At 38.9% G+C, this 23,163-nt stretch overlaps 1 protein-coding gene across 2 annotated transcripts in view; it reads left to right on the top strand.

The window, feature by feature from the left end:
* The window catches only part of SEPTIN10 (septin 10), a 36,662-nt gene extending 15,059 nt beyond the window's left edge, over positions 1-21,603 (top strand). The window contains exons 5-10 of one of the 2 annotated variants that reach the window (XM_054222415.1): positions 6,075-6,236; positions 7,808-7,904; positions 8,472-8,640; positions 16,484-16,616; positions 19,362-19,552; positions 20,763-21,603. In XM_054222415.1, the coding sequence (XP_054078390.1) occupies positions 6,075-6,236; positions 7,808-7,904; positions 8,472-8,640; positions 16,484-16,616; positions 19,362-19,552; positions 20,763-20,778 (768 nt within the window). In that variant the 3' untranslated portion in view covers positions 20,779-21,603. Of the gene's footprint in view, positions 1-6,074; positions 6,237-7,807; positions 7,905-8,471; positions 8,641-16,483; positions 16,617-19,361; positions 19,553-19,797; positions 20,139-20,762 lie in introns of those variants that run through there. The other variant, XM_054222424.1, reaches the window with a different exon arrangement.
* Positions 21,604-23,163: the final 1,560 nt, after the last annotated feature.

The following is a 23,163-nucleotide window of genomic DNA, read 5'->3' on the forward strand; positions in this document are numbered from 1 at the left end:
TTCCAAAAGAAAAGGAAATAGATCCATGAGTCCTAGCATCCTGAGAAAGTATTTTTCCATCAGGATAAAGCACAAGTAATTCTGCTTTGGGAGATTTTGGCTTCTAGCCACCTACTCTAAATAATTTTTGGTTCTGCTTTGGCTCAGAGAGAACATCAACAACATGTAACTTTGTTGTTTTATCCCTTTGCAAGGGATTCTACTTTATGATCTTACTAGAGAAATATACGTATACACACACACACACACACACAAGTATATACTTTAACTGTAGTTTGGTTTCCATCTCATTATGGAACGTGTTTGTGATACTTTTAGTACTGCATTCTCCTAGTGGCAATTCGGAGCTCGGGATTTCCCAGGATGTGGAAGTCTCAGGGTGCGTTCGCCGAGTACAGGATTCCATGAAGAGAAGGTGGTCCAGCAACATGCATACATCAAATGTATAAATCTATGTCATAAGTTGTCTTCAGTTTCTTCCTAAATCCACCACATGTACGCTGTTTTGCTTTTGTTTTGGTCTGCTTGGTACAAAACGAGCCCAGATTACACAGTTCAGAGGTAAAAAGAATTCTTGGAATAGGATAGGGTTATCCTGTACTCTGTAATTCTCCGAGAAACAAACAGACATATCTGTGGGCAATTAATTTTTCTCTAGTGCTTATAAATTGGATGACTAGCTAAGAATTTGGCCTCTAGCTTTTAGACTTTGGAAAATCCTGTAGTTTTGCTTAGGACTGAATCACTACAGGCCATCCAGGTTTCATTCGCAGATTAAGGGGATCTTCTGTATGCTTAACTAGTGATTATTCAACTAATAGATCTGCATTTTTAAGAAGTCATTCTTGCAGAATTATATACAGATTACTGTTGAGTCAGGAAATGACATGAGCGTACCTTGTGGGAGTTGAGTTTGTTTGTTTGTTTTTTTCAAAAAAATCTTTGGAAATTTTTTCACAGAATCACAGAATCTTCATGGTTGGAAAGGACCTTTGAGATCATCAAGTCCAACCAAACAACCTACAATCTCTGCCCTTCAGAGCATGCCCTGAAGTGCCACATCTAGATGTTTCTTAAATATCTCTAGGGATGGTGACTCAACCACCTCCCTGGGCAGGCTGTTCCAGTGCCTGACCACTCTTTCCGTAAAGTAATTCTTCCTAATATCTAATCTAAACCTCCCCTGCTGCAGCTTCAGACCATTTCCTCTGGTCCTGTCATTATTCACCTGGGAGAAGAGGCCAACACCCACCTCTCTCCAGCCTCCTTTCAGGTAGTTGTAGAGGGCAATGAGGCCTCCCCTCAGCCTCCTCTTCTCCAAGCTAAACATGCCCAGCTCCCTCAGCCTCTCCTCATATGACCTGGTCTCCAGATCCCTCACCAGCCTGGTAGCTCTCCTCTGGACACGCTCCAGCACTTCAATGTCCCTCTTGTACAGAGGGGCCCAAAACTGAACACAGTACTCGAGGTGAGGCCTCACCAGCGCCGAGTACAGAGGCACGATCACTCCCCTGCTCCTGCTGGCCACGCTATTCCTGATACGAGCCAGAATGCTGTTGGCCCTCTTGGCCACCTGGGCACACTGCTGGCTCATGTTAAGCTGGCCGTCCACCAGCACCCCCAGGTCCTTTGCTGCTGGGCAGCTTTCCAGCCACTCTTCCCCAAGCCTGTAGCGCTGCTTGGGGTTGTTGTGACCGAAATGCAGGACCCGGCACTTGGCCTTATTAAACCTCATACGGTTGGCCTTGGCCCATCGATCCAGCCTGTCCAGGTCCCTCTGTAGAGCCTTGCTATCCTCAAGTAGATCAACACTCCCACCTAGTTTGGTGTCATCTGCAAACTTACTGAGGGTGCACTCAATCCCCTCATCCAGATCATTGATAAAGATATTAAACAAAACTGGCCCCAAAACTGAGCCCTGAGGGACACCACTGGTGACCGGCTGCCAAGAGGATTCCACCCCATTAATCACAACTCTCTGGGCACGGCCATCCAGACAGTTTTTAACCTAGCAAAGAATATACTTGTCTATGCCATGATTTGCCAGCTTCTCTAGGAGAGTGCTATGGGGGACGGTGTCAAAGGCCTTACCAAAGTCCAGACAGACAACGTCCACAGCCTTCCCCACATCCAGAAGGCAGGTCACATGGTCATAGAAAGAGATCAGGTTGGTTAAGCAGGACCTCCCCTTCCTAAACCCATGCTGGCTGGCCCCGATCCCTTGGCTGCCCTGCACTTGCCGTGAGAGCTCACTCGAGATGATCCTCTCCATGATCTTTCCTGGTACCGAGGTCAGGCTGACAGGCCTGTAGTTCCCTGGATCCTCCTTCTGACCCTTCTTGTAGATGGGTGTCACATTAGCCACCCTCCAGTCATCTGGCACCTGCCCTGTTGACCAAGACTGTTGATAAATGATGGAGAGAGGCTTGGTGAGCTCTCCCGCCAGCTCCCTGAGTACTCTTAGGTGAATCCCATCTGGCCCCATAGACTTATGTACATCTAGGTGCAGAAGCAGATCATTGACTACTTCCTCCTGGATTATGGGTAGTTTGTTCTGCTCTCCACCCTTATCTTCCAGCTCAGGAGGCTGAGCACCCTGGGGATAGCTGGTCTGACTATTGAAGATGGAGGCAAAGAAGGCATTAAGTATCTCAGCCTTTTCCTCGTCCTTGGTTGCAACTTTCGCCCCAGCATCCAGTAAGGGATGGAGATTCTCCCTGGCTTTCTTTTAGTTGATGTATTTATAAAAGCTTTTTTTGTTGTCCTTAATGTTAGTGGCCAAGTTGAGCTCCAGCTGGGCTTTTGCCTTCCTAATTTTCTCTCTATATAACCTACCGAGATCTCTGTACTCCTCCTGAGTTGCCTGTCCCTTCTTCCAAAGGTGGTAAACCCTCCTTTTATTCCTAAGTCCCATCAGAAGTTCCTTATTCATCCAGACTGGCCATTTTCCCTGCCCTTTAGACTTGCGACACCTGGGGACAGCCTGCTCCTGGGCCTTTCAGATTTCCTTCTTGAAGGCCGTCCAGCCTTCCTGGACCCCTTTGCCCTTCAGGACTGTCTCCCAAGGGACTCTCTCAGCCAGTGTCCCGAACAAGCCAAAGTCCGCCCTCCGGAAGTCCAAGGTGGAGGTTTTGCTAACCCCCCTCCTTACATTGCTACAAATTGAAAACTTGACCATTTCATGATCACTAAACCCAAGACGACCTCTGACCACCACATCTCCCACTAGTCCTTCTCTGTTTGTCAACAGTAGGTCTAGCAAGGCACCTCCCCTGGTAGGCTCACGTACCAGTTGTGTCAGGAAGTTATCTTCCACGCACTCGAGGAACCTCCTAGCCTGCCTGCTCTCTGCTGTGTTATATTTCCAGTAGATACCCGGCAGGTTGAAGTCCCCAACCAGAACAAGGGCTGGCGGTTGCAAGACTTCAGCCAGCCGCTTATAGAATACTTCATCTGTCTCCTCATCCTGGCCAGGTGGTCTGTAGCATACTCCCAGCACAAGATCTCCCTTATTTCCCTTCCCCTTCAACCTTACCCATAAACACTCGACTTTTTTTTTTTGTGGAGATACACTTCAACCAGCCTACAAGATATCAATCAACAGTAATTTCAAGTATATGTATTTTTTTCCTTCTCTATAGCGTAAAGGGGCAACAGATATTTTGACATTAATGTAAGGATTTACATGAAAGTCTTAAGTTAGAGTAATAGCAAGTTTTCTAATTGAGGGGAGGAAGCAACACTTTGCATTTCAGGCAGAAGGGTGATCAGGGGCTGAATTTGGTGGTAGCAAACAGAGAAGTAATGTGCATGGATAGAGTTTATCCTGGTGACTTTATATGGTCATTCTGCATTGCTATTGAATGAGGCAGTCTCAGCTGCTTCTTCCCATTGTGCATGCTGCAGTGTTTTGGGCAGCCAGTTCCCTGCATGAGGGAACTGATTCAAATTCAAAGCTACAGATTTTTGCTTTACTGATGACGCTGAAAAGTAATCTGTCTCCTTGGGCAGCTGCACAGATTTTAGTTCTACCTGGCAATGAGCATCTGCAGGCAAGGGGAAGGGCAGGACTGTTGGTTTTATTGCAAGTGTAGACTTTTTATGTGGGGTTAAAGTGATTCTGTATTAATGGCCCATAGCTTTGTAGCAAAATTCAGTTTTGTAGTTGTTGAGAGTTGTAGCCGGGGAAGAGGCTGGGAGGGAGTCAGTTGGTTTCCGAGTGAGCAGTAGGCATAGGAGGGAGCAGTGGGACTTGGGGCACGTCTGTATACAATTTAAGTCTCTTGTTAGTTCAAACGTGTGCTTTCAATTAATGTTATTCTTGGATGAAAGTACCGAGATACCAGTTTTCAAGTAAACCTCAAATGCTGCAAGCAGAAATTAATTTTGTTTAACAGATGAAGCAAAGATAACTTTTTTTGTTTGTTTATTGTTTATCTGAAGCCAGAGTAGTATTGCTTTTAAATTTTAATGCAATGGTTGTGATTTAACATCAAAGTTGATAGCTGTAACCACAGTTTCTGGCGATTTTGCTTTTCTTTTGTTACTAGTCTCCTCAGCAGTCTTTCTCTGCTATTCACTGTCTAAGAAATTCTCTCCTAATTAACAAGTGGTTGAAAAACTTTCCTGTTGAAAAGACAGAGTAAAGGTTAATTTAATCCTGAAGACTCTGGGTTCCATCCATTTTTAAAGCTATATGATAGAAAAACTAAATTGATGTCCCTCAGCTAATTTGATTGAAGCTGTGAATTACTCCTAGCTGTAATAGATTGTTTATACAATACTAATTTAACTCAGTTATTAAAAAAATATTCTAGCATTTTATTTGATTTTAGATATTTTACCCCATACATGCTTAGGTTGCGTATGCTACACAATTCAAGACTATCATCAGGTAATCTTAGAAGTCATACTTTGGAGTCGGCATGCTTTTTTTTCATTTGGACATTTTGCTTAAGAATGAAGACCTATTTCAAAATCATCCATTCTTGACGGTCCATGCTTAAGCATTTCCATTCACACAGAATATACAGAAGAATAAAAAGAAAGTGTGCAAGTTTTTTTCTCTTTTCTCTTTTCCCTTTTCCCTTTTCTCTTTTTTCTCTTTTCTCCTTTCTTTTTTCGTTTTTTCTTTTTCTTTTTTTTCTTTTTTTCTCCTTCCTTTTTGCATCGATGATCAAGGAACTCTGTAAAACTCTGTCTTTTGAAATCTGGAAGAATTATTGTTTTTCCAAAACATTTGGACATTGGCATTAATTCTTTGTATCTAGCTGTGAAAAAAATGTATATTTTGGGAGTGGTGATAGTATCTTAAAGAAAAAATTGGCACCTACTACTTTCCTAAGTTACTGTCATAACTATTTTAGGAAATAGGTCAGTTTAGCTCAGTAGAACTGAATTTTGAGTTCTGAATAATTAGTGTAAAGACTAGTAAGAAAGATTCTTCAGTCTTCGTCATTCCTGTACTCGGAGTAGATACTTGCGAAACTCAAGTGAGTTCTCCTTCGTCATTCCTGTACTCGGAGTAGATACTTGAGAAACTCAAATGAGTTCTCCTTCACCACCACCATGCAGTGGTGAGATGAACAAGATGTTGTTGTAGCTGAAGGGAACCCAGGGAAGAGGCTCAGGGCTAGGCAGGGTTTGGTAGCCAGCTTCTTTTTCTTTATGTATTTAAACTGTCAACTTTCATTTAACACCTGAACCGTGTCCCCTGGTGCTATAAATGAAAACAACCTATTTTTTTAGCAGAGACAAAAATACTTAATGTTGTTTAGTTAATAAGTAGGTGTTGCTGTTCTTCTGAGTACTCCACTGCATGAGACCTCCTTCCTTGTTCTTTTCTCAGAATCAATTAATTTTAAGGGAGTATATTAAATAATCTGTTGTTATTTTGTTAAATTATGCCAATGAACGTGTTTTTCATGGTTTGTGAAGCTTTGATATCAATTGACAGAAAAGTTTGGACTGTGGGGGAAGTTTTAAAGAACTTATCACCAAACAATTTAATTTATAAAAGATGTCACCTAAAAATTTAAGTCTTACACATTTCATATAATTTGTGTCTTTAATAGGTGAACATTATACCAATTATAGGCAAAGCAGACAGCATTTCTAAAACTGAACTACAGAAGTTCAAGAACAAAATCATGCGTGAATTAGTTAGTAATGGCGTCCAGATATACCAGTTTCCAACTGACGATGAAACCATTTCTAAAATTAATACCATCATGAATGTAAGTAAATGACAAAAACATTGATATTTCAGTACTAAAGCATCAGTCTCTAGTGCTGATTCATGCTTTTTTTTCACCATTTTCTTGAGGCTTATAGGTTTGTAGGTAACAAGTTTGTTTATTTTGCTCTCTCCTTAAAAAGTTCATATGTTTTGTTGTTTTTTTTTTTCTCTGCTTGCAAATCTTCCTATCCCTCTGCTGTTGATACCACTTGTTTTAGAAGGCTTTTTCTTTTCTGGCTCAGCAACAGAAATCTGGTTCTCACTCATAAATACTTTTTTCTAATTTCTGGTTAATTAATATATAATTGCTAACATAGATGGATGGATTGGCTGTGCTCTTTGCCTCAGCAAATACTACCTTACATCTGTTACGGAAGATATTCAAAGTGACTCATTTCTCCTATTTTCTTTGGTCTTTAGGATAGCAAGTCTTCCATCTGCTTTTTCCTTTTATTTAGTACTTATATTTGAAATAGGACAAATTTTCTCTGGGGATTAAAAAGTCAGATATAATTCTGCCTTTTTTACTGTTGTCCTTTTAGATCCTCCCAAGAGTATCTGCCAGCTTCAACTAGGCTTGTGAAGTGAGAAGTTTTTGCTTTGAGCACTCTGTCTGTATTTGCTCTTCATGTGCCTATGTTTGTAGATGCGTGCGAACATAAGTTTGTATGTGCTGGGGTTTGAAAGCAGGGAGGGGGAGCCGGTGTGCCAGAGTGTATGGCTCTGCAGTCCCAACCTCTGTCACTTGTGCAGGCTCTCGTTCAGTAAGAGGTCCTTCTGCCGTGGGAAAGGGTGGTAGTCTGGTACTTAGCCCCTTTCATGCTTTGTTAGTGATTTATTTTCTGGTTAATTATTTTCTTAATTTATTTTTTATTTGGTCAGTTGTTGAGGATCAACACACAGACAGTCAGTACCCAGCCTGTATTTCTGGCCGTTTGGCCGAGCCCACAGCAGTAACCATACCTCGGGTTCAAACCTGTGATTGTCTTGTGACTGTTACTGGGGACATGAACTCTGCCTGAACGCAGATCAGAGGGATGTGTTCTAGAGCAGCTTTCTATTTACTGATGATACTCTTCCTAAGGCAGCTCAGGACGTACTTGGCCGCCTTTGCCACTGGGGCAAACCTGCTGAATCAGGTCCAACCTGTTGTCCACCAGGAACCCCACGTCTTTTTCTGCAAAGTGCCTTTCCAGACAGTTGGCCCCCAGCATGTGCTGGAGCATGGGGTTCTTCCTCCTGGTACGCAGGACTTGGCATTGCTCTCGTTTGAACTTCATGGGATTCCTGTTGGCCCATTTCTCCAGCCTGTCCTGGTTCCTCTGAATTGGCAGCACACCCGTCTGGTCTATCAGCTGCTCCTCCTCGCTTAGTAATTGTAGATTGACTTTTGTACCAGTAGTTTGACTAGTTACTGATCTCTTCAAAGTGGTTTTTGGTTTGAAACTGCCTGTTGGCTTTTCCTGAAATGGTGGGGTTCTTCCCCTAATTTATTTCTGAAGGGTTTGCTTTTCAGTTCTGACGTAAGAATGCTGAGAGATAAGACTGTATCGGTGTAACTGTTTACAGGGGCATTTGCCATTTGCCGTAGTTGGAAGTACGGAAGAGGTGAGAATTGGAAACAAAATGGTGAGAGCTCGCCAGTACCCTTGGGGCATTGTACAAGGTAAATGAATTCTCAAAGGTATTTTTATGAGATTTTGGTGGTTGTTGTTGAAGTATAAAATTCAGCAATACTAAAAGGAGCTGGTATTATCCACTGATGCCGCATTGATTGTATTTTGGATCCACAGTTTAAGGACTTTAACAATTAGTACTTGAGGTGTGCACTAACTGCTGGTTTCATCAGCACTGATGCATCCCTGTAATCAAGCTGTGAGATGGTGGATGTAATATTTGGGTAGGTTAGTATGGTGGCAGTGCATGTAGGACTACCAAATGTCAAAGTTTTATGATTATCAGTAAATAAGGATGAAAAAAAGATAGAAATTTACTGTTGTTCAACTTGAACAGGAAATCAGGGTGTGTTGGAACATGTTCACCAGTACTTGCAGTTAGTGCTTCAATGCGTATATTAGTAATTGTAAGTATAAGCAGTATAATAAATGAGATATCTTTTCCTGGAAATATAATTAGTGAACAAAATAAACAAATCTCAATGCTGTTTAAAATATGTTTTGACAATTTTTCTACTTGTGCATAATAATAAAATCTTCGTCTTTTAACTGATTAGTGGAAAATGAGAACCACTGTGACTTCATAAAGCTTCGCGAGATGCTTATTTGCACAAATATGGAAGACTTAAGAGAGCAGACTCATGCACGACATTATGAGTTGTACAGACGCTGCAGACTGGAAGAGATGGGCTTCAGAGACATTGGCCCTGAGAACAAACCAGTCAGGTAAAGGACTTCTTATGCAGCACTTGCTTTCAGCATCCATTCACTTCACATTTGACTCTATCACCCAATACAGAGCACAGTTCATACATACCCTCCCTTCCAAGAGGGAAAGAATTGTTTTTTTTTAAAGTCAGACTAAGTATGTTCATTCAGTCATCTTCATGGAGAAGTATATGGGATTATATGAGCGTTGCTTTTAAAGGCATACAAGCTAGTTGTATTTCTGAAGTCTTTCTCTTTTAGAATAAACCTGGGGATTTTCATTTTTGTCATGGAGAATGTCAGTTTTCTTCAGGTACATGCACTTTATGCCTTTTGAATTATTTTCATTGTATATTAGCATGCTGTTTTAGTTTTTCTCTTAATAATGTCTGATTCTGAACAATGATTTGGTTGGACTCAAAGTTCAGAAGGAACTGAAACAAAAACTTTTACAAAATCATTGGTTACACTGTTGGCTTCCCACATTATCTGCCGTAATAACAAATGTCTAGCCTTTTCAGGTCAAGAAATCTCTTGCCTAGGCTGTAGGAAGTTAATAGAGGATTCCAAAGGAAAGTTAAGCAGAGGGTTACAGACGCTTGGTTGTTTCATGTAGTAAAGCTGCTTTCTGCAGGAGGTATTTACAATTTCTGTATCCAGTTTGTTTGATCTTTTATTTCCCTTCTGTCGTCTCCCTCTCCCTCTTCCAACTTCCTTTGGTCATTTTGTGGATGGGACTGTATTTTGTAAGTGGGTAGAATCTGGATGGGGAAGAACTGATGCTTCAGGAGTTGTTCATGGTCATGGTGGGAAATACCAACTTAAAACAGACATGAAAACAAAATACAACTTTGCATTAAAACCAGTTTCTAGTGCTTTGAACCAACTGGTTTGTTTACTTGTTGTTTTACTTAGTGATCAGACTCTTTTTACCCATTCTTTTCTGGTAAAAATAAATTACTCTTAAATGGCTTCCCTCCAAATAATTGTTTTCAGTGGCTTAAATTCTTTGCTTTCACCTGTACTTTGCACAGGAGTTCTAAGGCAGTTGCAGTTGTAGAGTGTTTTTTCACTTTGACTAGGTCTAATTTATATATTGTTCAAACAATAATTAAATAAGAATAATGTGCCCAGGGAAGAGGCACTTCTTTCTGAAGTCTTAATGTCAAGGCACATTGAAAGATCAGTTCATTCAGATGATCTTGAGCTGACCATGAATCACAGTGGTCTCTTGACATTTCTCTTAACAAGAAAGGAAAAAATCCTTTTCATAAATAGAGGACCAAAGGTGAATGAGGTTTAAAACCAACTGCAACTGACCACAGTCTTTTCATTGGGTTTAGGCTTAAGTTTAAGAACATGCACTATCAGCTGATATCTTGTTATCTCTGTCTAGGGAAAGGTTTTTTTAGAGATCTGTTCATGGCAATATTGACTGCAGCGTAAGACTGCAAGTCTTATCTTGACTCAAGATAAGAGTTAGATTATAAAAATGGTCCTCCATAGAACTGTTTTACCTATAAGGTTTTTTATGAAGCTACAGAGGAAATGATAAAAAGTGTCATCCTCAGCAGTGTGATAGAAAGCGTCTCTTTCCATAGAGGAAGTTCAGTGCTTTCCATTTTGTTGACTTGTAAATTTAAATATCTTCCAGAATAGGGACTATCCTGTTCTTCTAGGCAAAAATGTGTTACTAAATGGTCATCCTCTTTGTCCTTAAAGATGTTTGCAATATATACACATGGATTCTAAGAGCTACAAAATATCATTAATACTGCATAGCAGTATATGACTGATGATTAAAATTTCATGCTACTTGTGTAAATAATGATCAAAATGCATGTTGAGAAGTCATATTTTGTGCCTGTGATGTAGTTGTCTACATAGTAAATTTGATAATCTGAATTGGGTTATTTTATGTAAATTTAGAAAATTTCTGCTAGACTTGAATAATTGGCTGATTTTACTGCAGTGGATTTTGTCGCATTTGAACGTTGACACTTGAGTAGCTAACGTGCCCTGCCTTTTGGCATGTCGTGAAAAAGCTGCCTGTGAAGTTCCTGTACCACTCTTTTACATTTAAAAGTACAACAGTAGTTTATTCATCCAAAATTTTATGTCACTGCAAAGCAAAACCAGTAATTCTTGGATTTTCAGATACTTTGTGAGATAGGTTGTGGGCAGACATCTGTAGAGGCTTTCACTCTTACGTGTGAAAAAACATGTTGGCAAGGAGTTATTTTTTTATGGGAGACATGGAAAGAGATGGTTTCAGCACACAACAGAAAAATATATTTCCATCTTTATTACTAGGTGTGAAGAGGGAAAATAAAGATAGTAGTAGTCTGAAGTGACTGTCTTGTGCACACTTTTAAAAATACCTATTCCCTAATCCTATACTTTTTGTGAATTCGTGTCATAGTAACTTTTTAATTTGTTTATTTGCAATTGCATTCTAAGAATTAACTTTTGCATTAACCAGATTTCCAGGGAAAATGAAGTTTATGTGATCAGCCTGTTGGTCTCTCCCTAATAACTTATGAACCAGTTCTCCATTTTCAAACTTCAGTGAAGGGTTGGATGCTTCCAGGGGATTACATGGTTAGTGTTCTCACTGCAGGAAAAGCAGATCATCTCTGCTCCTGCCAGTTGTTGGCCAGCCAGTCTGCATTTGTTGTCAGTAAATCATTACCTCTGAATGAAGTATTGTCTTTTGAAACTGTTGGGAGCTTGGCAGTACTGCACTAGGATGAGAAGGTCATGGGTAATTTGGAATTGTCTAAGGCTACTGCACGTGAAAGATCCACGCGAGTATTCACAATAAGTAAAGAATATTTAGGAAGTATGGAGGGACACTCATTGTATAGTTAAGAAGGTGCAAGGATGTAGGCAGGACTTTGGGTATTACAATCATTGGGAGAATAGGACATAAATCATCCCTAGGAATTTTGGCTATTAATTCTGCTGCTTTCAGGACACCTGGTTTATACCGACATTTTATTGAACCATTATTAATTTAAATTGGATAACAGTAATTAGCATAACTTAAATTAATGGGTAATTTGGAATTTACTTAATCTCATTCATATAGCTTGCAAAAACAATATACATATTTTTTTATTAAAAGAAGAGTTTAGTTTCATAGCGGGGTATCATTCCAAAAGGTCATGAGAATTACAGTCACGTATGTATCATATCAGACTAAAATATAACATGTGGTAAACCACTTCAAAAATGAAGAATCCACCATGTGGTGCTTCAGGGAATAAATGGAATAGTGTTGAAAGCTAAAATTAGTCATATAGGTATAATTTGTTTTCCAAGCCATGAAAAGCATCCAATCAGGCATGGGCTTGGAAAGCCTGTTACAGCAAAATTTATGTAATGAAGTCAATGGATAGCAGAGTATTTTGGGGGATGGTTTATGCATTTTTTGCAATATCTGTTGGATGTAAAATCCAGGAATTGCTTTTATTATCATTTTTTTTTAATACTTGAAATAGGGATTTGCATTTAGCTGTTAATGAAAAGTAAAGACAGACTTCTTTTTTTTGTGTGGATGGACTAGTCCTGCCTTTTTGATGGTCCAGTTGTGTCCATTAGGAACATGAATTCCTGGTTTCAGGTCAATCTCAGCAAGACATAATTGAGATGTCCCGAATGGAAAAATTTGTGAAAGTTTGAAACAAAAATCTAAACATGAAGAGTGCTTGAGCAAACTTCTAGATATATACACACCTAGTAATCTTAGATGTTTGCAAGGGAGGAGAGGATTACTACTGTTTTGAAGTTGGACATTTTGTAAGTCCATTTTCCAGTCCAAGCTATGTTATTGCTTAAGGAGACATTCTTGTTTTGAAAGAAGAAAACTAATAGGCAGGGGCCTGTTGAAAAAAGCCGAAATTGATACTCAGGCTGTATGCTTGCGTATTTAGATTCTCTGACGTTAATCATTCTCTTGTTTAGTTGTTTTTCTGTGCTTATAATTACAATTTGTTCTTCAACATAATTGCAGCTAAACAGAATTGTAACATAAACATCTCAGTTTCTCAATATGTGAGCAATCATATATTCCGTGCTTTATTCCTCCCTGAAACGGGGATATTCAGACCTTGCAGTTCTTGAACAAAAACATGTTTATTTTTCATTCTATTTTGAGGATGATGGCAGAAAACAAGGAAGGATTCAGTAATGTGAATACATTTACATGTAGAGGAAGGTTGATATGACTCTGGTTGTCTTTTCTAAGAAAGGAAGCCCAATATGAAAGGCAAATAGGCTTCTTCCTTAAGAAGTCACTTGGGAATGGAGTTCATCTGACCAACTGCAGACCTTTGCATTTGAGCTAAATATTTCAAACTCCTTATGGTAAGACTGAACTGCATCCAAAGTAGCTGTTTTTCATGCCTCCACTGGGAAAATGGTAATTGTTTAGGTTACCACATCGTTAGTGTTGCTTAATATCAACTTAGGTAGTTCACTGAGTCAAGGGACTATGCTAAAAATACCAGCCACTTGTTAACTTTGAAATTTTTTAATTTGTCTGATATACCTTAATTGCTAGTCAAATGGTTTGCAAAAATTTACAAGTGCAGTTTTCAAATTGGAAAGCTTTTTAAAATTTAAATGAACAAACTGTAAAACATTGTGTAAATATCTGTGTTGTTCAAAGTGCACAAACATTGTGGTCCACTGAGAGCTAAGCTCACTTCAATCAGAGTCTTTATTTCTGAACATAACGTATTTGATTTGCATCTTTGTGTTTAGGCTTCCCTGTTCTCAGTCTTACGCAGATAGGAAAACTGTATGTCACAGCTCTGCTTCTGTAGAAAGGTAGGTGCTAGTGCTGTTATGAGGTATGTAATGGATTAGTAAGGTGTAGACTTGCCTCACAATCCCTTCCTTTCCTCCAAAACCTCACTAAGAATACATTATTTAGATAATTATCTTCAACATCTTAATTTTGCAAGTGGTGTTGAACAGAGTATAAAATTCTAGAGGTCCAACCGAGAAGAATGAGAGAACTGGGTGAATTTGATTTTCATAATGTGCTATATGAGAAGCAGTGAAACCAGTCTTCTGGTAAACCGAAAAGCGTTTTACTGTGTGCAGTAGGTGCAGTAATGTTGAAAAGATTGGCTTAAGATCTGGCGAACTATTTTCTCCTCCTCCCCAAACCTCCTAAAACCAAAGACTGTTTGGATCATTATGTTGCTGATAGGCCAAAAACAGAAGAGGGAAGTTTGTTTTAATTTTGTATTTGTGATTTCCGGAACAATTCAGTCCAGGAGGAGGGAGGATTTAAAAAATAAGCTTTTATTTCTCCTCTTCCTTATACATGTAATTTGATTACTTAGTAAATCCAGTGTCTTCAAAGTTAATCTTTCACTAATTTCAAGAAAAAATTGCATTTACTTGATAAACTAAGCTTAGGTTGCCCAGAGAGGTGGTGGAGGCCCCATCCCTGGAGACATTCAAGGCCAGGCTTGATGAGGCTCTGAGCAACCTGATCTAGTTGAAGATGTCCCTGCTTACTGCAGGGGGGTTGGACTAGATGACCTTTATAAAGGGCCCTTCCAACCCAACACATTCTATGATTCTATGATTCTAAAGATGCCCACGTAATGAAATGAAGGTGCGATTGCAGCATGAGTTGCTCTAGCGGCTGTATTGCACCCAAAGGGAAGATGTTAGCTAGCAGAACTGACACAGGGCCCAAAAGTGGGTACGGTGAGATTGCCAGCACTTGAAAAACCTGTGCTGTGGCTTTATTGCTATTACATACACCGTCTAAACTTAAAGGTAGTGTGAGTTAATATACCTGTGTGAAAACCATGCCCTCATTTCGCTTGGTGGATACAATTTCAGGGTAACCTAAATTACTTCACAGCTGATTAAAAAAACCCAAAACCAAGCTAACAAACAAACAAACAAAAACAACAAAAAACCAAACCCCAAAAGATTTTTGTTCTGAGTTTGTTTTGTTGCAATGTATTGCTCAAATAAGACAAATAGGAAACGTGCTCTGACCTTGAGATCTTACAAACATTAAGTCTGCACGTGCAGTTTCAAGATGAATCATCCCTCTCTTTAGATTATATTTGGAATACAAATAAGAAACTTTAGGGTTGGGAAACTGCCCAGTCATCGTAAATTTAAATATAGAAGAGAGCTGTTTAAGCTTATTGTTGCTCTAAGTAATTATGTTTTTCAGTGTCCTTTTTTTTGGTGAGACTAGACTTTCCATTTATAAGATAATAGAAACAGTTAAAGATGAGACTTAAAAACTGGTATGATAGTGTGTAAGTGTATTAAAAATATAAAGCAAATTTAAATATTTGGTATACATATATATATTCCATCAGAGTGTTAGGCATGAGATACTTGGCAAAGGACAGTACCTCATGACAGCTGAGAAGGGCTGACTAGTCAGCTCTCAGGAAGTGTTAGAAGAGATGAATGGTGTAAGACAATAGCCCCAGAATAAAGAGCTAGAATATTATCCATGTTTTGATCCGTGTAAAAGCCCTATGTCCTACAAGATATTGGATAGATCCTTTTGGTTGTGTAATAAGCATTAGCACAGTTTTGATCCACCAATTCTGCCTCTCTGGACTCTTACGACTTGTGAGAAGTTTGTGGTAAATGTTTTGTTGGAAGAATTTGTGTCATTCAGCGGGTATGCTTTTCAAAGGTAGCATGCTCTTTCGTGTGTGAGATACATTTGTGTACAAACTCCATTCCTTTCTCCCTGAAAAGCAGGACTTTTCCTACCAGCACTGTGGTGATACCAGGGGTAGTAACAGACCCTGAAAATGTGAAACCTCTAACAGTATATGAATAAATTACCAGCATCTTTTAATTTGCTATGATGTACTTCGTTATGAAAGAAGTTGCTCAATTTCAAGTGCCTGTTGCTTGGAGGAAAAAAGTTGTCTTGTGTACTGAAATGTCTAGTACAGTAACTTTTTTTTTTTTAAAAAAAAGGAAGGGAGGCATAGATTCAAAAGTAAGGAAATGTTTTACTTACTTGATATTTAGTTCTGTTGCCGTATAGTTGCTCAATGATCTGAACTAATTTACACCTCCTATATAATTTCAAATATAAGTGTAATATGTATGCAGTATATTAGCTTCTGGGAGAGGGGATTCAAGAAAAAACAAGCAGTCTTGAGGTTTTGGCTGATGCAATGTCCCGGTTTGAGGTACCATAACATGCCAAAACCACAACATGCATGTTGGAAAATAACCCTCTCTTTTGGATGTTGAACTGCTGAGGAAATTGTATTTATTCTATTTTAATGTAACTCTGCCATATTTAAATTTTGATATTACATTAAGAGAGTGCTACATATTTTGAAGCTTCTGTTATTTTCCTTCCTTTTCATATAGGAATAATTAGTTTGTTTGTTGTGTTAATACTCCAGATGCATTGTTTTTTAATGTCTTATTCTAAGACTGAGGTTTCACAGTGCGGAAATTTGGGGGGATTTTTCTGGCAATTGCGGTGTCTTATTAATAAGCAACTTAAAGAAAAAGGTTATGCATGTTGGAGACAGAAAGTTATAACTCAAGTCTTTTAGAACATGAGATTCCTAAAGTGCTGTATTTACTTTGAAATGTAAATTGCCCAGGAGCTGTTAGCATAAATAATTTTACTCAGGGTTGTTTACTTAAATGAAGATTTTGAAAGGTAAGATGTTTGCTTCTGTTTAGGTTTGTTTATGAATTTTTATGTGGTATGCTGTAGAAATTAATATTTCAGATAAATATTAATTGTTTAAATAATGATCCAGCTTGTTGGTTTTCCACATTGCATAAAGCAGCGTGCTGGAGACTTGCTAACATTTTTGGACTTCAGTCTACAGGAGGCCTATGAGGCAAAGAGGCACGAGTTCTACCTTGAACTGCAAAGAAAAGAGGAGGAGATGAGACAACAGTTTGTGCAGAAAGTGAAGGAGAAAGAAGCTGTATTGAAAGAAGCAGAGCACCAGGTAAGCATGTCTGTCTGTCTTCAGTTTGTTTGCTGAGATTTGGAACGGTTAAGTTCTTAGCAAAATCACAACTAGTTGATATTTATAATTTCCTAATATTTTGAGGGCAGTAATGCTTAAAATCAAAAGCAGATTGATTACACAAATTGATTTGATTAGCAGATTGATTAGACACAGGCAAATGAGAGAACAAGTCCTACGAGGAGCATCTGAGGGAGCTGGGATTGTTCAGCCTGGAGAGAAGGAGGCTGAGGGGAGACCTTTTGCTCTCTGCAACTACCTGAAAGGAGGTTGTAGCGAGTTGGAGGTTGGTCTCTTCTCCCAAGTAACAAGCGATGGGACAAGAGGAAATGGCTTTTAATGGTACCAGGGAGGTTTAAATTGTATATTAGGAAAATTTTCTTCACCAAAAGGGTTGTCAAGCCCTGAAAGAGGCTGCCCTGGGAGGTGGGGGAATCAGCATCCCTGGAGGTGTTTAAAAGATGAATAGACGTGGTGCTGAGGGACATGGTTTAGTGATGGACATGGCAGTGTTAGGTTAATGGTTGGACTCAATGATCTTAAGGGTCTTTTCCAACCTAAAACATTTATGATTCTATAAATGGCAGTCTTTTTTTGGGATGGATCTTATGGTCTAAAGTCTTTGGTGGATAGCTGGGACAAGTCAATGGAGTAGGAGGTGATATGGTGAAGTAAGAGAGTGTGGTGAATATGGTTGCATGTTTTTTCGTGTTCTCTAGGAGTATGCTGGGAAACATCGATATGCCATAGCAGCCCAGTAGGTGCTTTTCATGCATTGGTTGCTTTGTAAAAAACAAGATTTCTGGAAAAAATCCCATGGGTTGTTTTTCAGCTCAGGAGAGTAGGGTGTGTATGCTTGTACGACCTCCAGGTTTAGTTATTAAATTACGTGCTCAACCCTCACGTTGAGAAGTTCGAAAGTCTGGGGAGGGGGTGGGTGGAGGGGTGTTGTTGGGTTTGTTTTGTTTTTAAAATCTCATCTATTCCCAGCTGCCTTAAGAATGTTTGGAGATGTGGAATATTTCTTGAATATATTGTTGAAGATTTAGTCCTGTCAAGCTGGACTGGCAAAACAGGATCTTCTCATCTACTTTCTGCCAGACTCTATCATGGTCATGTGTATTTATAGTCAAACACTGGTTTAATTGAAATTGGAAACCTGTGTATATTTGGTAATGTACTTTTCTGTACCTCAGTCTCCCAGCAAAGATGTAGGAGTTTTTGCGAGGTATTCAGATGCATGTTTTAAATAAGAAGGCTTAATACTGTGTTAAGTCCCCCATGCTGCTTGTGGAGAAAAAAAAACAGATTTCAGTCCTTCTAAGTATGAGGCTATCCAATTGGAAGAATACTTGGCCATGTTCAAAGTAGGTTCAGCTAGGTCTTACGCAGTATCTGTGGTACCCTTTGATGTTTTCCTTCTATTTTTTATACCAGGCGGTTTGTGAGCTCTGCACGTTGCAATTGAATTATGGATATTACTTTTCCCAGTTCCTGATATAGGAAAATGGTCAAGAACGTTTGTCATATACTCTTGCTGCTTGTTGTCTGATAAGTGTGTATGTGTATCTGGAATATAAAGAAAACCAGGAATTTTTGTCGCACTTAAGATTGCTTTCACATCCTTCATTTAGAGGAACCTTATAGGTTGCTCTAGTGTGCAGCGTTACCGCTCCCGAGACATACAGATGCGTAGGACCTTACTGTTTCTACTCTGAATGTTTTTATTGGTATACCTGGTTTTGCAATGCGTCTAGTTAACTGTTGCAATGAATAAATGAATAAATAAATGAATAGTGTACATATATGCACACACACACACACACATTTATAAAATCAGACAGCTCTACTGTGTAGAACAGGCACACCGTTACATTAATAATCTTAATTATTTCTTAGTGCCTTCTTTGAAAAAGATGAAAATAACTGTCTCTGATTTCTATACCAGTACACCACTCAGATTTAAGTTACACCAATACAGGTGGATGCAGAAGCAGGATTCTAGGAGAGTTTGCGTGGGGGGAAGTGGGAGGTGAGGAAGGGTGGAATGAAGTACCCTTTGGTTATCATGCACAACTTCACAGCAGGTTTAAACTGATCAAAATGCATCTGGAGAGTAAAATCCATTGATATGTCAAAGAACAATCAAAGAACAATTACTGCAGAAAAGCAGCTAACTTCTTGCAGCCCACAAGTAACTCCCCCAACCAGACGTATTGTGTGTGTATATATTAATATGTAAACGTAATTAATATACATACTAAAATTTTGTGTATATATATGAAAATACCTACGTGTGTAACTAAAGTATGTATGATTCCTTTCCCTCTTGGTTTTAAGGAAGTAGATTCTACTTGACAGATGCTGATTTAATCCCTCTGTTGGTAATTGTTTCCTCTCTAAAGGCCTCCTTATTTTTGATATAACCAAGGTATAGTAAAATCTAGTAGGAAGTCGAATAGTGACTTAGTGCCTTCCATGTGCCACCTGTACTTATTGTGTAGTAGCCTGGCCTCTATGAGAACAATCTGATACGAATGATTATTTTTCTGGGTTGATGTTTGTTTTGTCTTACCAGTTTTGGGAAAGAACTACAATGTCTTATGACTTTTAGCACAAGTTGAGGTAGGGCTTACTGTTTAATTGCAGAGGGTTTTTATATTGTGATATCACCACCTTGTGTTACTAGCTGGGAATATATTTTTGCGTGCTTTCTTTAAACAGGTACACACTAAATTTGAACATCGTATGCTAATGCTTCAAGAAGTGAAACTGAAATTAGAGAAAAACAAAAAAGTTCTAGAAGATGAAATAGCTATGTTTATTGAGAAGAAAGCTAATGCTGAAGTACTCCAATCACAAGCATCTGTCTCTACCCCTCTTGTTAGTTTGAAGAGAGACAAGGACCGCAAAAAGTAAGTACTGATGCTAGTCATCAGAGGCAGCAGTAAAAAAATTCTTCACATATCACTTTTATAACACAAATTTCAGTAGTCTTTTAGAAAAGATACAAACATGCTCCTATTCTGTTATGTGATAAGAAGAAAAATGTGTGTCAAATACCCTCATGCTTGGTTCACTGGCTCTAAAATTTAGAGTAATTGGTGTATGTTCTATGAGCGTTCTTTCTTTTTTTTTCTTTTTTTTTTTTTCCATGAAGGAACCCAGGTTTTCGACTTGAACTCCTGTGCTTTGATGTCAGAGATGAAGACACTGTCAATGTTCACGAACAGAGCAAGAGGGAGAGGGAGAAATTAGAGAGGGAGAGAAATTCATCCAGGGAATTCCCGAAATAGTATTTGATTACAGCACTCAGGTTTTGAATGTAGGATATGTTAGTTTTATGAAGCAGTCTGACTGCTGCTGTCCTATAATACTGGTTGTTCTTCCTAGTACAGATTTTTGAGACGAGAGACTAATAAAATTGGCTGTATATTACCCTGAGTGTAGAATATGATTTGATAAACGTTTCACATTCTTCCCTCCCACCCACTTCTTTCTTTCTCCACTCCCAAAAAAAAAGCTCTAATAAATTGTAAACTTTCAGAAATGTATTCAAAAGTAGTCTCTGGAATAACATGCCCAACTTCTTTATATGTATACGTTAAATTAAATGTTCGTATGTAAACATTAAATTAAATTGAACTAAATTTTTTTCTTCTCCAAACCCAGAAGTGAATTAACTTACTAATTCCCTTTCCTGATAGGTTACAACTTCTCTGCAGATAACATTTTGTTGATTATTATCTTACTGCAATTGAAAACAGATTTTTTGGTACAGAAATTATTCAGAACTGGTAGATTATGAAAAACATTAGAAACTAGGTGGGTGCACATATTTCCACAAATATCATCAAGACAGCTTTAACATTTTTGGTGTGTATGCTAGCAACCTGCTTGTGTTTTGGGGAAAATGTATTACATTCAAGTAATGTTACAGAGTTCCTTTTCCTCGACTCCTTTTTGGGGACTTACATATGGAAGTGGAATTCTTGGTAACAGAAGCCATTATCTGCACTATTATGAGTAACTCTCAACTTCAGAAGATTTTTAGATTTGTTTTCTCTGTTTTAGCTTTATTCTTCAGAGCATGTTACAGTTTATATGCTTGCTTTTGTTTTTCAGTTCCAGCTTTACGTAGTATGGATGATAGAAGAAACAATATCGATAATTTCACTTGAGGAAGCAATGATTCAAAGTGTGCTTTTGGAGGTGTAGGAGGTGCAGTTTCTTACTAAAGGATTTGGAAAACATCTCTTGTTGCTGCATGCTGCAAAAGAAGAATTTTGAAGTCTGATGTACAGATACGCATATGGTGCGGCGATTACTGTCATTGTCATCACAGACTTTCTGTTACGAGTCTGCCTTGATACGCACTTGCCTTACCTACGTGTGGCCAGCTTGCTTTCACTTTAAGTGCATTGTACCAAAGAAAATGTCCCTGCCATAAAAAGTTCCATTCAGAATATGAATGCTGTAGTACAAAAGTATTCAGTGAATATATCCTTTCAGTGACTATAACCTTTCTAAAGAGCTATTTTCATATGATATGGTATATTAGTCTACTAAATATTATTTAATACAACTGTTGACATAGTTCAACCATCTACTGATTTTACTGACAGATTTTGTTTATGGGCTTTTATGTACAAGCACTGTCCTCAATTTCAGATATGATCGTTCTAATCATAATTTATTGAGACATTTTTGCAGTGCTTTACCATTGCATGATAGTTTATCTGACACTACTAACTTAATGTGGAAAGTACCTGTAACTTTTTGATGCTTGTGACTGTGGTGTTCAGTTACAGCAGAGGCTGAACTTTACAAAAACTGTTAACTACAAAAGCTTCAGGTTAAAACAAGTTTAAAATGTTTTTTATCTTTTCAGTAGCCATGGTAACTAATGGGAAACTATAAGAGGTGCAGTTCCCTGAAGTTGTTTTGTGCAACTCTTTAAAAATAGTAGAAGTAAAATACATTGTTTTTACTTAAGTGTTTCTGTTGTTCTGCTTCCTCTCCCTCCCATGTTATTAAAAACAAGGAGTAAGAGTTCACATTAATCTGAAAAATATGAATGTTTCACATCTAGTTTAAATGTCTTAAGTAACTTATTGATTAGAAAAAATAGGTGATTTCTGCATACTGTGCCAGAAAGGCAATGTGATGTACTTGTCATATACCACTGTACTGAATCACAGAATATCTCAAATTGAAGGAACCCCTAAGGACCATTGAGTCCAACTCCCTGCTCCTCACAGGACTACCTAAAACTAAACCATATGACCAAGAGCATTGTCCAGGTGCATCTTGAACTCTGACAGGCTTGGTGCCATGACCGCTGCCTTGGGGAGCCTGTTCCAGTGACCGAACTCACCTTCTATTTTACTCACACAGTGATGCAAACCATATAAGATTGTTTTGCTTCAATTCTGTAGCAATGGGAAGGAATAAATGCTAAGATATGAAAACCCTTCATTGATCAGGAAAGAGTCAAACTGCTAATTCTTTCAGCTCCACAGGCACGGGAGGCTGTAACATGGGAGGGAAGGGTTAAGAGGAGATGGGGGTTTAGCCTGCACGCTCAGCCAGCACGTAACTGATCCTTCTCTCAAGGGAAGAATAATGGGCCAGGGCCAGGCCCTGTGATTGCTGTCTGATTGCTCCTTTGTGAGCAAAATGTAGCTTATGAAAGACTATTTTTTGTTTGGCTTTGTACTATTGACTGGGCCAGTATCTGTTTTATTAGAAACAAAGGATACGCCTTCTTTAAAGGAGGTAACAGCCAAATGAAAAAAAAAAATTTTTTTTTTTTAACTGAGCAGTAGATTTGGAAGTGCTATCAAGTGATCTTGGGCAGAATGTAATTACAATTAAGTGATGTGTGCTGTCAGCGTTCAGTTATCCCTACGTGGGTTATTACAGCCGCTGATGTTAGTTGGCTGAAGCTCTTCACGAGCGGTACAAAACTGCACCAGAAGACAGATTTAGCTGCCTGTAGTGTGGCCACTTTGCACAGGACAAAGCCTGAGATGGTTAAGTACTGTTTGACCGAGATAGCTCTGCGCCTGGCCGGTACTGGAGGATGTGCTGTGCTTTGACAGCTGGGAACAATGAATAGTACCGTAGGGATGCCACATGTCTTGGTCAATATGGGTTTGTGTTCAAGTTGCGCGTGTTGGGCCTGCAGGACTCGGCAGCAAAACAAAACTGGTGCAGGCACCTGGGGGCAGGTCTTTGGAACAGGTGGCAGTTAAAGGGAGTTTGTTCAGTGGTAGCACAAAATGAGAAAGCCGGTGGGGTTTTCTTTTTTTTTTTCCTGATATTCATTAAAGCAGTTGAGAGTCATCTGTAAGTATGGGAAATTCCATAGTTGTTTTGTTGAAGTTTGCCTAAAGATGAGGTATCAGATAAGGGCACAAGTGCACATCGCCGCCTGACAGTTAAATGCGGTTCAAAGAATTATAAAGGAACAGCTAACAAAATCTCCTGAAAGTGGAGAATTAATAGTGGTAGTAAAAAAAAA

Source organism: Rissa tridactyla, chromosome 1 (assembly GCF_028500815.1).
Source record: "Rissa tridactyla isolate bRisTri1 chromosome 1, bRisTri1.patW.cur.20221130, whole genome shotgun sequence".
In the NCBI taxonomy this organism is placed as follows: domain Eukaryota; kingdom Metazoa; phylum Chordata; class Aves; order Charadriiformes; family Laridae; genus Rissa; species Rissa tridactyla.